General features: G+C 41.5%; 2 protein-coding genes across 2 annotated transcripts; both read left to right on the forward strand.

The window, feature by feature from the left end:
* The first annotated feature begins 449 nt into the window (after nt 1-449).
* LOC114803037 (cholesterol 24-hydroxylase-like) lies at nt 450-5,711 on the forward strand. The gene is made up of 15 exons (XM_029002301.1): nt 450-622; nt 691-768; nt 2,252-2,333; nt 2,419-2,492; nt 3,243-3,329; nt 3,411-3,549; nt 3,701-3,814; nt 3,892-4,048; nt 4,238-4,306; nt 4,414-4,486; nt 4,625-4,709; nt 4,873-4,983; nt 5,059-5,147; nt 5,243-5,309; nt 5,395-5,711. The coding sequence occupies exons 1-15, from the start codon at nt 474-476 to the stop codon at nt 5,545-5,547; spliced, it is 1,527 nt and encodes a 508-aa protein (XP_028858134.1). The 5' UTR covers nt 450-473; the 3' UTR covers nt 5,548-5,711.
* A 2,086-nt stretch (nt 5,712-7,797) lies between these two features.
* Nucleotides 7,798-13,283, forward strand: LOC114803038 (cholesterol 24-hydroxylase-like). The gene is made up of 15 exons (XM_029002302.1): nt 7,798-7,958; nt 8,023-8,100; nt 9,885-9,966; nt 10,054-10,127; nt 10,875-10,961; nt 11,043-11,181; nt 11,317-11,430; nt 11,508-11,664; nt 11,854-11,922; nt 12,030-12,102; nt 12,251-12,335; nt 12,509-12,619; nt 12,697-12,785; nt 12,881-12,947; nt 13,033-13,283. Exons 1-15 carry the CDS (start codon nt 7,810-7,812, stop codon nt 13,183-13,185), a joined length of 1,527 nt encoding a protein of 508 aa, XP_028858135.1. The 5' UTR covers nt 7,798-7,809; the 3' UTR covers nt 13,186-13,283.
* The last annotated feature ends 351 nt before the right edge of the window (nt 13,284-13,634 follow it).

A 13,634-nucleotide genomic window follows, 5' to 3' on the forward strand; every position in this document is an offset into this window, starting at 1 on the left:
GTACTTTGACTTTGCTTAAATTCTACTCAAATAAAAGTACCATCTAAAAATCTACTTGAGTAAAACCAAAGAAATATTATTTTTATCCCTACTGGAAAGAAAAAAACACAAACTCCTTATGCACTAAAAATGCAAACCGTAGCTGTCAGTGGTTTAATGTGTTTTTATACTCGTATAAAAATATTAGCCGTCTAATTTATACCTATGAGTATTTTTTTTTACTTTACTATAATACTACTGACAGCAGGTTTGGTTTATTCACATTACGGAAAGGCTAAAATATTAGGCGTGGCAGATTGCTTCTAATTAATCTCAACTTTGAAATGACTTCGAAGTCGAGACCGTGTTTTCTTTTTCGTTGTGGGAAATGGTCTTTGTTAAACCGGAATGTGGTTTAATGTTGGTTGTATGATCGGCCCTCCCTCCGCATCCATAAAAGGCCCCGGTCCACTTCCGCGGGAGGCTCGACAGACATGGCGCTCCTGCACGTCGCCGCCGTCCAGGCCGGGTATCTCCTCGCCTACCTGCTGGCGGTGCTGCTGCTCCTCTTCTTCTGCTACTGCCTGTACGTGCGACACGTCCACGCCAAGTACGACCACCTCCCCGGGCCGCCGAGAGAGAGGTAAGCCGGGAAGGGAGGACGGTGCCGCGGCTCCGGCCGCTGCTTCTGACCGTCTCTCTGCTCTCCAGCTTCCTGCTCGGACACTCCAGGCTCATCGCGAGGGAGTCCCGGTCCGGGCGCGTCGTGCACGACAGATTTCTGGAATGGTGAGAAGTTACAAAAGTGGCGTGTGCATGTTAAAATATTCATTATTTCGGGTCAGAACCGCGCTGACTTGTCGACTTGCACTTTAATTACGTAACGCAGGAATCAGGAATAATATCTGTCCTTTGCACTATAAACACGCCCTGTGACCTTTGTCCCAGGCGGCGAGAAGGCTGTAAACACACAATAATTTGTCAAATTAATCCCCAAGAAATAGATCTCCTCATTAAGAGACAAAATGATATAATATGGATATAACCTATAATAACGTGATAATAAAGTGGTTGCAGCAGTCAGCCAAAACATTAAAACCAGCGATAGGTGAAGATGCAGGACGTTAGCAGTGGGATCCCATGGGAAGCAAAGTCTATTCCAAATCCATGGTATAATATTGTCAGAAAAGCGTTATGTGTATGGAGCGTTACGTTTATGGAGTGTTACAACTGGCACAAAAATGGATGCTGAGGCAGTTTGGCTGCACTGAAAAAAAACTTTGCCCATGAAAAATGATGTTAAAAATGTGTAAATGACACATGCAAAGGCTTGGAATTCAGGGCTCAGCATGGCAGTGGTTTGCTTCCTACCTCGATGAGCGATCTTACCAAGTGACTTGGAAAGGATCCACCGCTACCTCACATAGACTCTCCACTGGTGTTCCAGCAGATTCTTCACCACATCAGGATCTTGCTATTTACCTGGAGAACTCACAGCTCTCTCCTACAACAGCCTGCCACCTTGGAGTAACAATAGACAACCAACTCTCCTTCTCGACTCACATCACCAATCACCAACTACTGGTTCAGTCCTTAGTAATCTCACGACTGGACTACTGTAACTCCCTTCTAGCTGGTCTACCACTATGTACCATCCGACCTCTACAACTCATACAAAATGCAGCAGCATGACTGATCTTCAACCTTCTCAGGGCTCAGGGACACAATGGTAGTCAGTGGGGTTTGAACCTGGGACTTTGTGGTCTTCTGGTTCATAGGCGAGTGTGTTCCTGCTAGGCTACTACGACCACTGAGGATTTAAGGCTTTGCAGCGCCTTCTGAGGTTCACGGTTGCTGAAGTGCTCCTCATTTTTTTGTCTCTCTGGTGCCTTCCTCCAGGATGAGCTTCACGGTTGGACTATGTGTGAATTTTCTTGAGCTTGAACAGAAGAGGCCTTGATTTAAAAATGAAATGAGGTCTGTGTAGCTGTCCGTGTACATTCCTGTTTAAAAGGATCCCAGGTTCTCAGAGCAGTCCTGCAGTCTGGCCGTTGCTCCTTCTCTTCTGGTACTAAGGGGATTGTGTGGTGGGGTCAGGATCTGGTGCACTGTTGGCTCAGGATGGAAAAGTAACCAAATGGTCGAATCTGGGTATCAAGGTTATAGTAAACACTGTGTCTGGGTGAAATAAAATACGAACTACTGAACTAGTAAGTAATTTAAAGTGCTGCATTGTGGACTGAGATCATCATGTTTGTTTTGCACACGCCAGGGCTGAAAAATACGGACCCGTCTACAGACTCAACTTTTTGCACTATGTTATTGTGCCAGTTTATGACCAGGAAGCCACCAAGGTGAAAACACTTCGTTGTTTTTTTCTTTCTTCTCAGCATCCAGACTCATCAGAGATAAACTGATGACTTTTTACTGTCCCCTCAGGAGATTCTGATGTCACCAAAGTATGCCAAAGACAAATTTGTGTACAAGCGTCTGTTCAACATGTACGGAACTAGGTAAGACTGTATAATTCCACTTAGGGTAAGGGTTAACCCTAACCCCGAGTCTCTTAAAAAAAAAAAGTGACTTTGTTGAATTTGCTCCAGAAATCTGGATTAATATATTTTTTATTGAAATAAATAATTGAAAAATAGTTGCATTGTGAAATGGTGAGTTTTACTTGAATACGTGGAAAAAGGACTTTATGAGGCAACACTGTGAAATCAACTTTTTCCCAGTCTTTATGTCATCAGCGGCCCACGCTGAGATGCTTCACATGATTCATACGTATAAATTAAACACAGATATGTGCAACCGCTCACTTGTTCACTGGCAATGATCATGCACATCAAATTTTCTGTGTTTGTCCCATATGGAGCCTGCTGACTCAAGACTAATCGCATTTAAAAAGCAGTGGTGTGAACATTTTTACAACCTACACATTTCATTCATGAACAGCCATTTTATTCACTTATACAAATTCATTTAAATTTTTGATGGTCTGTAATTGAATGAGTAATGCATGAGTCATGTAAAGAGGAATGACACTGTTTCTGCTTCATTTATAAGAATGGGGTCAACAGGTTCCTGTTAAGTTAACTCTCTGATAGCTAACGCTTTAAAGCATGTCAGGGGGTGCTGTGTGTGTGTTTTTACAATGAATATATGTTTAAAAACTTTTCACAATTAATATATTTACCTCTCTAACTAAGACCAGCATGTAAAATACAGCAGCGTACTCTGCATTTGCATGACTTGTTGCACAGGTTTCTGGGAAATGGACTGGTGACTGCAATCGACCACGACCTATGGTACAGGCAGCGGCGAATCATGGACCCGGCATTCAGCAGCTCGTGAGTGACACTTTCCACAAAGCACACAGGAGAAACGAGTCCCTTGCATCTTAGTGAGGTGTCTGATCCTGTGGCTGGCAGGTACCTCCGGGGTTTGATGAGTACCTTTAATGAGAGGGCAGATCGTCTGATGGACAAACTGGCTGAGCTAGCTGAGAGCCAGAGCCCTGCTATGATGCGAGAGCTGGTCAATAAGGTCACCTTGGACGTCATTACAAAGGTTGACAAGAGTTACATTTCCTTACGCTTCAAACCGAATATTTTACCTGATGTTTTCAGTTCAAGACTTAACATTTTTAAGTCTACACGAAACCTGATACAGAACTGCTATCTTCTCATCTGTTTTTTCTCTCTGCCTCTCTTTTTTGCAGGTGGCTTTTGGGGTGGATTTAGATCTTTTTCACACTAGCAACTCCCCGTTCCCTCGTGCAATTGAACGTTGCCTGGAGGGCATGGTCCACTTTCTGAGAGACCCCGTGTTCGAGGTCTGTGCTGGCTTTTTTGAGGGTCAAGACAAGCAAAACAGACTTGGACTGACTCTGGTCCCTGTGCCATTTCCCAGTATTTGCCACAGAACAGGAAGGAGGTCCGGGAGACAAGGAAAGCCGTGCAGCTTCTCCGCGAGACAGGCAGTAAGTGGATAACCGAGAGGAAAGAAGCAGTGCAGAACGGGGAAGACGTGCCTATGGATATTCTCACACAAATCCTAAAGAGTGCAGGTGAGGTGGAAATCCTGGCGCGGAGCAACTTATACTTTTAGAGGAATTATTGCTGAATCTAAAATATGTTTATTTTACATTATAAAACAGTGGTTTTATAAAAACAGTGTATCTGTGCAAAAATATAAAAAAAATAATATATGCACATTTTATGTTTTATGGTGATTATGTTTTTTTTTATCTTTACAGAAGAAAACAAAAGTCATGAAGACGATTGGGAAATTATGTTGGACAACTTTCTTACATTTTTCATTGCAGGTGAGCTGTCAAGATATCTTGAATATACTTTAGTATTAATAATGCTTCATTTTGGTTTTGGTTATTTGATTGGTTTAATGAGTGCCACGTCATATATTTTATGACAGGACAAGAAACCACAGCCAATCAGCTCGCTTTTGCCATCATGGAACTTGGTCGTCTGCCAGAGATCATGGCAAAGTAAGAGAAATCATGAAGCTTCCAATGTTCTTAAACGTATTCTTTTTTTTTTCGACTCACAGCACTAAGCCGATTTCAGCATCTGGTGCACTGGTACTGTGAGTAATTTATTCTTTCTAACTTACCCTGAAATCCCAGGCTCAGGGAAGAGGTGGACGAAGTTATTGGAACCAAGCCTGAGGTCAGCTATGAAGACCTCGGAAATCTGACTTACCTGTCTCAGGTACAAAATCATCAATTTACCAACCATTTCACTCATTCATCATGTTTGTAGATTTTTCTCATTAATCAGAAAGGACGAAATCCATAACATAAAATTTTGCTACAGGTGACATATTTAAATTTGGTCAATGTTATCGGTTAAAATGTTCCTGTGTGAATTTTAGGTGTTAAAGGAAACTCTGAGGTTGTACCCAACAGCCCCTGGTACAACTCGCTGGGCGGCAGACGACATCGTCATTGACGGCATTAAGATTCCAGGCGGATTTCAAGTCGTTGTAAGTGTGTGGAAAAAGATGGTAATGCTAATTCTACAGTTATATCTAGAAGTTAAACATCTTGTGTTTTCTCAGTTTAGCTCATACGTTTCCTCACGACTGGAAAGGTTTTTCAAAGATCCGTTAAAGTTTGATCCAGAACGTTTTAGCTTGGATGCACCAAAGTAAGTAATGAAAATCATGCCCGAAAACTGATCTATAAGTAAATGTGCAGGTGTGATATTAATCTGATATTGTTTTTTCTACCTTTTCCCAAAAGGCCTTATTTCTGCTACTATCCCTTTGCTTTGGGCCCACGTTCCTGTCTTGGACAGAACTTTTCACAGGTTTCTGAATCAAAAAAAGACCAAATGAACAATACATGGCCCTGTAAATGCATATTAACTTAACAGCAAAATACCTTCTTTGCAGATGGAAGCAAAAGTTGTCCTGGCCAAACTGGTACAGAGGTTTGACTACACGCTGCTCCCTGGACAGAGTTTTGATATTCTGGACACCGGAACACTGCGTCCACTAAGTGGGGTTCAGTGTCTGATTAAAACACGAGATTCAACATTGAAATGAATGTTTCTGCTGAATGGCACCATCAGTTGGTGGAAAGGGCGAATTTATCACAAACGTGTTCAATAATGCTTACAGAATAATTATTATGACTATTATATTATTATAAATATATACATATATATTTTATTTAATATATGTAGTAAATTAAATATATTTTACTATAATTATATACATACGTGTATGTATGTATGTATGCATGTGTGTGTGTGTATATATATATATATATATATAGATAGATAGATAGATAGATAGATAGATAGATATCACTACACAGCTCTTAATATCAACTTGTATATTTCCAGGCAGAATCTGTCATTGCTATTATAATAAAGTATTATTATAACAGTCTAAAGTATCTCTTGAGACTGAAACCTGACGTTTACCTTGAGTTATTACACAGATGGTGTGCACCATGTATGTGGCACAGTAAATAAGGTGGAATGGTGTATTTTGCCATTTTGATTCCTCCAAGCCAATCACAATGGGAGGTCCAAAGTAATTCATATTATACCATATGTGTAAATAACTTTTAATTTCTATGGGTTTAAGTTCATACTTAAAGACTCCGTCTTCTTCTCCTGCTTCCGAATTGCCGCCTGATAATTAGGCGTCCATGATTGGAGCCCTGTAAAAGGGAAGATACTGCTGCAGGACAATGGCGCTTTATTCATAACTTCCCTCTTCTGAGCTCTGCTCCGTCCACCCTGACTTCTGAGTGCCTTCCATGCCAGTGACAAGAATCCTCCATGGTAAGAGGTCTCCAGGAGGTCTGGGGAGGTCTTCTCCCTGCCAGACACCGGGAGGGAAGCAGGATGTGCCACAGAACGTCTCCACTCGTGGCAGCAGTCGCTTCATGACCTCTGACCTCCAAGACAACTACTCCTCGTTCATCTTCTATGAGCACTATGTCTGCCAGTTTGCCCGGAACTCGAGCTCTGACATGAAGCTTATTCACTTTCCACCACAGCAGCTCACCAAGGATAATTTAATGCTGTGAGGTGCATCCTCTTTCAACTATGCCAACCTTCTTTAGTTTTCTTAATATTGGCAATAGTGAGAAGTGATATTGTTGGGTTATAATATAATCCAATTAAGGCAAATAAGACCTTCCTCTTTAGAGAATATTTAGATAAATTTGTAACATTCTTATTGTCTACAACAAGAGTGAATAAAAAGATTGTATTCATAGTTGGGGGTCCTTATGAACTAGAACTGTTCACTTCATCGATGGTAACTTGAAAGCATGTTGTACGTCGCTCTGGTAAAGGGCGTCTGCCAAATGCCTTAAATATAAATGTTATGCTTTTAGTAATAATCTGATGAGGAATATATTTTTTTCCCCTCTGAAGGTTCGCCAACTTTTCATGGTCGGGGTTTGTGTGCCTTAGTGGCCCCAAGCTCAGCCTTCAGGTGGGACACCCATGGTCTTGGGGTAGAGGCTGGACAAAGTGCAGTCCAGTTACATGACAAAAACAGTTACCCAGAGCACCCCACCTCACCCATTTCCAGTCTCTGTCACCCCTATGTGCCCCTTCACATTTCTGTCTGCCCCCTCATTTACGCCTGACTAGAAACGGCCCTGGAGAGGACTTTGTCTAAGTTTTGAAATTCTAAATCAAATAATATAATATTATTCTAAGAAATGTGTATTGGCAAGGAGATCATGTTACGATACTTATCACGATACACGGGTTATGATACGATTTTCATGATATATTGTGATATTGAGCTCATGTTACGATACTATCACGATACATGGTTATTATACGATTATCATGATATATTGTGATATTGAGCTCATGTTACGATACTTATCACGATACACGGTTATGATACAATTATCATGATATACTGTGAAGTTGAACTCATTTTACGATACTTACCGTGATACACGAGTTACGATACACCATGTTTTTGTGATTTCACTCTGCCTGAAATGCCAAGCAGTATTCACCCAGCTGTACAGCACCATCTACAGGAGTGGAGGTTGTGGCCACGTGCTGATTCTCATCTCTGCTGACCTCACTGCAGAAAACGCTCGACAGCACCACCCGGTGGACTAAATTTGTACACAAAAATATTGATATTTGATTGTGTCTCACAGTATAATTTCTATCACCCGTAGTTTTATCCCCACTGAAAACCAGGTCTATGTTATGGTCTATGTTAAACCGGAATGTGGTTTAATGTTGGTTGTATGATCGGCCCTCCCTCCGCATCCATAAAAGGCCCCAGTCCACTTCCGCAGGAGGCTCGACAGACATGGTGCTCCTGCAAGTCGCTGCCGTCCAGGCCGGGTATCTCCTCGCCTACCTGCTGGCGGTGCTGCTGCTCCTCTTCTTCTGCTACTGCCTGTACGTGCAACATGTCCACGCCAAGTACGACCACCTCCCCGGGCCGCCGAGAGAGAGGTAAGCCGGGAAGGGAGGACGGATGGTCCTCCCCGCTGCTTCTTACAGTCTCTCTGCTCTCCAGCTTCCTGCTCGGACACTACAGGCTCATTGCGAGGGAGTCCCGGCCCGGGCACGTCGTGCACGACACATTTCTGGAATGGTGAGAAGTTCCTGCAGAAGTTACAAAAGTGGCGTGTGCATGTTAAAATATTCATTATTTCGGGTCAGAACCGCGCTGACTTGTCGACTTGCACTTTAATTACGTAACGCAGGAATCAGGAATAATATCTGTCCTTTGCACTATAAACACGCCCTGTGACCTTTGTCCCAGGTGGCGAGAAGGCTGTAAACACACAATAATTTGTCAAATTAATCCCCAAGAAATAGATCTCCTCATTAAGAGACAAAATGATATAATATGGATATAACCTATAATAACGTGATAATAAAGTGGTTGCAGCAGTCAGCCAAAACATTAAAACCAGCGATAGGTGAAGATGCAGGACGTTAGCAGTGGGATCCCATGGGAAGCAAAGTCTATTCCAAATCCATGGTATAATATTGTCAGAAAAGCGTTATGTGTATGGAGCGTTACGTTTATGGAGCGTTACAACTGGCACAAAAATGGATGCTGAGGCAGTTTGGCTGCACTGAAAAAAACTTTGCCCATGAAAAATGATGTTAAAAATGTGTAAATAACACATGGAAAGGCTTGAAATTCAGGGCTCAGCATGGCAGTGGTTTGCTTCCTACCTTGATGAGAAATCTTACAAAGTGACTTCTCTACCTCATGTAGACTTCTCCACTGGTGTCCCTCAAGGCTCAGTGCTAGGTCCTCTCCTTTTCTCCCTCTACATGAGATCACTTGGTGAGGTCATTTCCTCACTTGGATTATTTTACCACTGCTATGCTGACAACACACAACTCATCTTCTCTTTTCCTCCCTCTGATCTACATGCTGCTTCCAAAATCGCTGCATGTCTAACTGACATCTCATCTTGGATGGCAGCCCAAAATGGAACTAACATTCATTCCAGCAGATTCTTCACCACATCAGGATCTTGCTATTTACCTGGACAACTCACAGCTCTCTCCTTCTACAACAGCTCGCAACCTTGGAGTAACAATAGACAACCAACTTCTCGACTTACATCAGCAACCTTTCCCGCTCATGTAGATTTCTTCTCCACAATATCAGACGTATCCATCCTTATCTGTCAACACAGGCCACCCAGATCCTGGTTCAGTCCTTAGTAATCTCACGACTGGACTACTGTAACTCCCTTCTAGCTGGTCTATCACTATGCACCATCCGACCTCTACAACTCATACAAAATGCAGCAGCATGACTGATCTTCAACCTTCTTAGTGCTCAGGGACACAATGGTAGTCAGTGGAGTTTGAACCTGGGACTTTGTGGTCTTCTGGTTCATAGGTGAGTGTGTTCCTGCTAGGCTACCATGACCACCCAGTCACTGAGAATTTTATGTTTTGCGGCATTTGTGGCTGTTGAAGTGCTCCTCATTTTTGCCTTTGCAGGAGCACTTTGTCTCTCTGGTGCCTTCCTCCAGGATGAGCTTCACGGTTGGACTATGTGTGAATTTTCTTGAGCTTGAACAGAAGAGGCCTTGATTTAAAAATGAAATGAGGTCTGTGTAGCTGTCCGTGTACATTCCTGTTTAAATGGATCCCAGGTTCTCAGAGCAGTCCTGCAGTCTGGCCGTTGCTCCTTCTCTTCTGGTACTAAGGGGATTGTGTGGTGGGGTCAGGATCTGGTGCACTGTTGGCTCAGGATGGAAAAGTAACCAAATGGTCGAATCTGGGTATCAAGGTTATAGTAAACACTGTGTCTGGGTGAAATAAAATACGAACTACTGAACTAGTAAGTAATTTAAAGTGCTGCATTGTGGACTGAGATCATCATGTTTGTTTTGCACACGCCAGGGCTGAAAAATACGGACCCGTCTACAGACTCAACGTTTTGCACTATGTTATTGTGCCAGTTTATGACCAGGAAGCCACCAAGGTGAAAAGCCACCAAGGTGTTTTTTCTTTCTTCTCAGCATCCAGACTCATCAGAGATAAACTGATGACTTTTTTACTGTCCCCTCAGGAGATTTTGATGTCACCAAAGTATACCAAAGACAAATTTGTGTACAAGCGTCTGTTCAACATGTACGGAACTAGGTAAGACTGTATAATTCAACTTAGGGTAAGGGTTAACCCTAACCCCGAGTCTCTTCAAAAAAAAAAAGTGACTGTTGAATTTGCTCCAGAAATCTGGATTAATATATATATATTTAAATAAATAATTGAAAAATAGTTGCATTGTGAAATGGACTTTATGAGGCAACACTGTGAAACCAACTTTTTCCCAGTCTTTATGTCATCAGTGGCCCACGCTGAGATGCTTCACATGATTCTTACGTATATATTAATCACAGATATGTGCAACCGCTCACTTGTTCACTGGCAATGATCATGCACATCAAATTTTCTGTGTTTGTCCCATATGGAGCCTGCTGACTCAAGACTAATCGCATTTAAAACACATTTCATTCATGAACAGCCATTTTATTCACTTATACAAATTCATTTAAATTTTTGATGGTCTGTAGTTGAATGAGTAATGCATGAGTCAAGTAAAGAACAACGACAGTTTCTGCTTCATTTATAAGAATGGGGTCAACAGGTTCCTGTTAAGTTAACTCTCTGATTGTTAACGCTTTAAAGCATGTCAGGGGGTGCTGTGTGTGTGTTTTTACAATGAATATATGTTTAAAAACTTTTCACAATTAATATATTTACCTCTCTAACTAAGACCAGCATGTAAAATACAGCAGCGTACAAACCTAAACTAATACTGCTAATTATTTACAGCCATCTACGGCGAATGACGATAAGTACTCTGCATTTGCATGATTTGTTGCACAGGTTTCTGGGAAATGGACTGGTGACTGCAACCGATCACGACCTATGGTACAGGCAGCGGCGAATCATGGACCCAGCATTCAGCAGCTCGTGAGTGACACTTTCCACAAAGCACACAGGAGAAACGAGTCCCTTGCATCTTAGCGAGGTGTCTGATCCTGTGGCTGGCAGGTACCTCCGGGGTTTGATGAGTACCTTTAATGAGAGGGCAGATCGTCTGATGGACAAACTGGCTGAGCTAGCTGAGAGCCAGAGCCCTGCTATGATGCGAGAGCTGGTCAATAAGGTCACCTTGGACGTCATTACAAAGGTTGACATTTCCTTACGCTTCAAACCGGATATTTTACCTGATGTTTTCAGTTCAAGACTTAACATTTTTAAGTCTACACGAAACAGAACTGCTATCTTCTCATCTGTTTTTTCTCTCTGCCTCTCTTTTTTGCAGGTGGCTTTTGGGGTGGATTTAGATCTTTTTCACACTAGCAACTCCCCGTTCCCTCGTGCAATTGAACGTTGCCTGGAGGGCATGGTCCACTTTCTGAGAGACCCCATGTTCGAGGTCTGTGCTGGCTTTTTTGAGGGTCAAGACAAGCAAAACAGACTTGGACTGACTCTGGTCCCTGTGCCATTTCCCAGTATTTGCCACAGAACAGGAAGGAGGTCCGGGAGACAAGGAAAGCCGTGCAGCTTCTCCGCGAGACAGGCAGTAAGTGGATAACCGAGAGGAAAGAAGCAGTGCAGAACGGGGAAGACGTGCCTATGGATATTCTCACACAAATCCTAAAGAGTGCAGGTGAGGTGGAAATCCTGGCGTGGAGCAACTTATACTTTTAGAGGAATTATTGCTGAATCTAAAATATGTTTATTTTACATTATAAAACAGTGGTTTTATAAAAACAGTGTATCTGTGCAAAAATTAAAAAAAAATAATACATGCACATTTTATGTTTTAAGGTGATTATGTTTTTTTTTATCTTTACAGAAGAAAACAAAAGTCATGATGATGACTGGGAAATTATGTTGGACAACTTTCTTACATTTTTCATTGCTGGTGAACTGTCAAGATATCTTGAATATAGTTTAGTATTGATAATGCTTCATTTTGGTTTTGAATATTTGATTGGTTTAATGAGTGCCACATCATATATTGGATGACAGGACAAGAAACCACAGCCAATCAGCTGGCTTTTGCCATCATGGAACTTGGTCGTGTGCCAGAGATCATGGCAAAGTAAGAGAAATCATGAAGCTTCCAATGTTCTTAAACGTATTCTTTTTTTTTCGACTCACAGCACTAAGCCGTTTTCAGCATCTTTTATCGACTTAGTGCACTGGTACTGTGAGTAATTTATTCTTTCTAACTTACCCTGAAATCCCAGGCTCAGGGAAGAGGTGGACGAAGTTATTGGGACCAAGCCTGAGGTCAGCTATGAAGACCTCGGAAATCTGACTTACCTGTCTCAGGTACAAAATCATCAATTTACCAATAAAAATGATCCATTTCACCCATTCATCGTGTTTGTAGATTTTTCTCATTAATTAGAAAGGACAAAATCCATAACATAAAATCTTGCTACAGGTGACATATTTAAATTTGGTCAATGTTAGCGGTTAAAATGTTCCTGTGTGAATTTTAGGTGTTAAAGGAAACTCTGAGGTTGTACCCAACAGCCCCTGGTACAAGTCGGTGGGCGGCAGACGACATCGTCATCGACGGCATTAAGATTCCAGGTGGATTTCAAGTCGTTGTAAGTGTGTGGAAAAAGATGGTAATGCTAATTCTACAGATATATCTAGAAGTTAAACATCTTGTGTTTTTTGTCAGTTTAGCTCATACGTTTCCTCACGACTGGAAAGGTTTTTCAAAGATCCGTTAAAGTTTGATCCAGAACGTTTTAGCTTGGACGCACCAAAGTAAGTAATGAAAATCATGCCCGAAAACTGATCTATAAGTAAATGTGCAGGTGTGATATTAATCTGATATTGTTTTTTCTATCTTTTCCCAAAAGGCCTTATTTCTGCTACTATCCCTTTGCTTTGGGCCCACGTTCCTGTCTTGGACAAAACTTTTCACAGGTTTCTGAATCAAAAAAAGACCAAATGAACAATACATGGCCCTGTAAATGCATATTAACTTATCAGCAAAATACCTTCTTTGCAGATGGAAGCAAAAGTTGTCCTGGCCAAACTGGTGCAGAGGTTTGACTACACGCTGCTCCCTGGACAGAGTTTTGATATTCTGGACTCCGGACCACTGCGTCCACTAAGTGGGGTTCAGTGTCTGATTAAAACACGAGATTCAACATTGAAATGAATGTTTCTGCTGAATGGCACCATCAGTTGGTGGAAAGGGCGGAATTTGTTGCAAATGCATTTATCACATACGTGTTCAATAATGCTTACAGAATAATTATTATGACTAAATATATACATATATATTTTATTTAATATATATAGTAAAATAAATATATTTTACTATAATTATATATATATGCGTGTATGTATATCACCACACAGCTCTTAATATCAACTTGTATATTTCCAGGCAGAATCTGTCATTGCTATTATAATAAAGTATTATTATAACAGTCTAAAGTATCTCTTAAGACTGAAACCTGATGTTTACCTTGAGTTATTGCACAGATGGTGTGCACCATGTATGTGGCACAGTAAATAAGGTGGAATGGTGTATTTTGCCATTTTAATTCCTCCAAGCCAATCACGCCAAAGTAAATAAACCAATCAGATTACAGTGCAGGTAGG

This window comes from Denticeps clupeoides, chromosome 14 (genome assembly GCF_900700375.1).
Source record: "Denticeps clupeoides chromosome 14, fDenClu1.1, whole genome shotgun sequence".
NCBI lineage: Eukaryota > Metazoa > Chordata > Actinopteri > Clupeiformes > Denticipitidae > Denticeps > Denticeps clupeoides.

Excerpts from the sequence above, each read along its gene's own strand:
- LOC114803038 (XM_029002302.1), top strand. The coding sequence starts at position 7,810 with ATGGTGCTCCTGCAAGTCGCTGCCGTCCAGGCCGGGTATCTCCTCGCC. Across the intron at positions 11,665-11,853 it reads ACAAATCCTAAAGAGTGCAG|AAGAAAACAAAAGTCATGAT; the intron begins GTGAGGTGGAAA and ends TTATCTTTACAG. Across the intron at positions 11,923-12,029 it reads TCTTACATTTTTCATTGCTG|GACAAGAAACCACAGCCAAT; the intron begins GTGAACTGTCAA and ends ATTGGATGACAG.
- LOC114803037 (XM_029002301.1), top strand. The coding sequence starts at position 474 with ATGGCGCTCCTGCACGTCGCCGCCGTCCAGGCCGGGTATCTCCTCGCC. Across the intron at positions 623-690 it reads CCCGGGCCGCCGAGAGAGAG|CTTCCTGCTCGGACACTCCA; the intron begins GTAAGCCGGGAA and ends TCTGCTCTCCAG. Across the intron at positions 4,049-4,237 it reads ACAAATCCTAAAGAGTGCAG|AAGAAAACAAAAGTCATGAA; the intron begins GTGAGGTGGAAA and ends TTATCTTTACAG.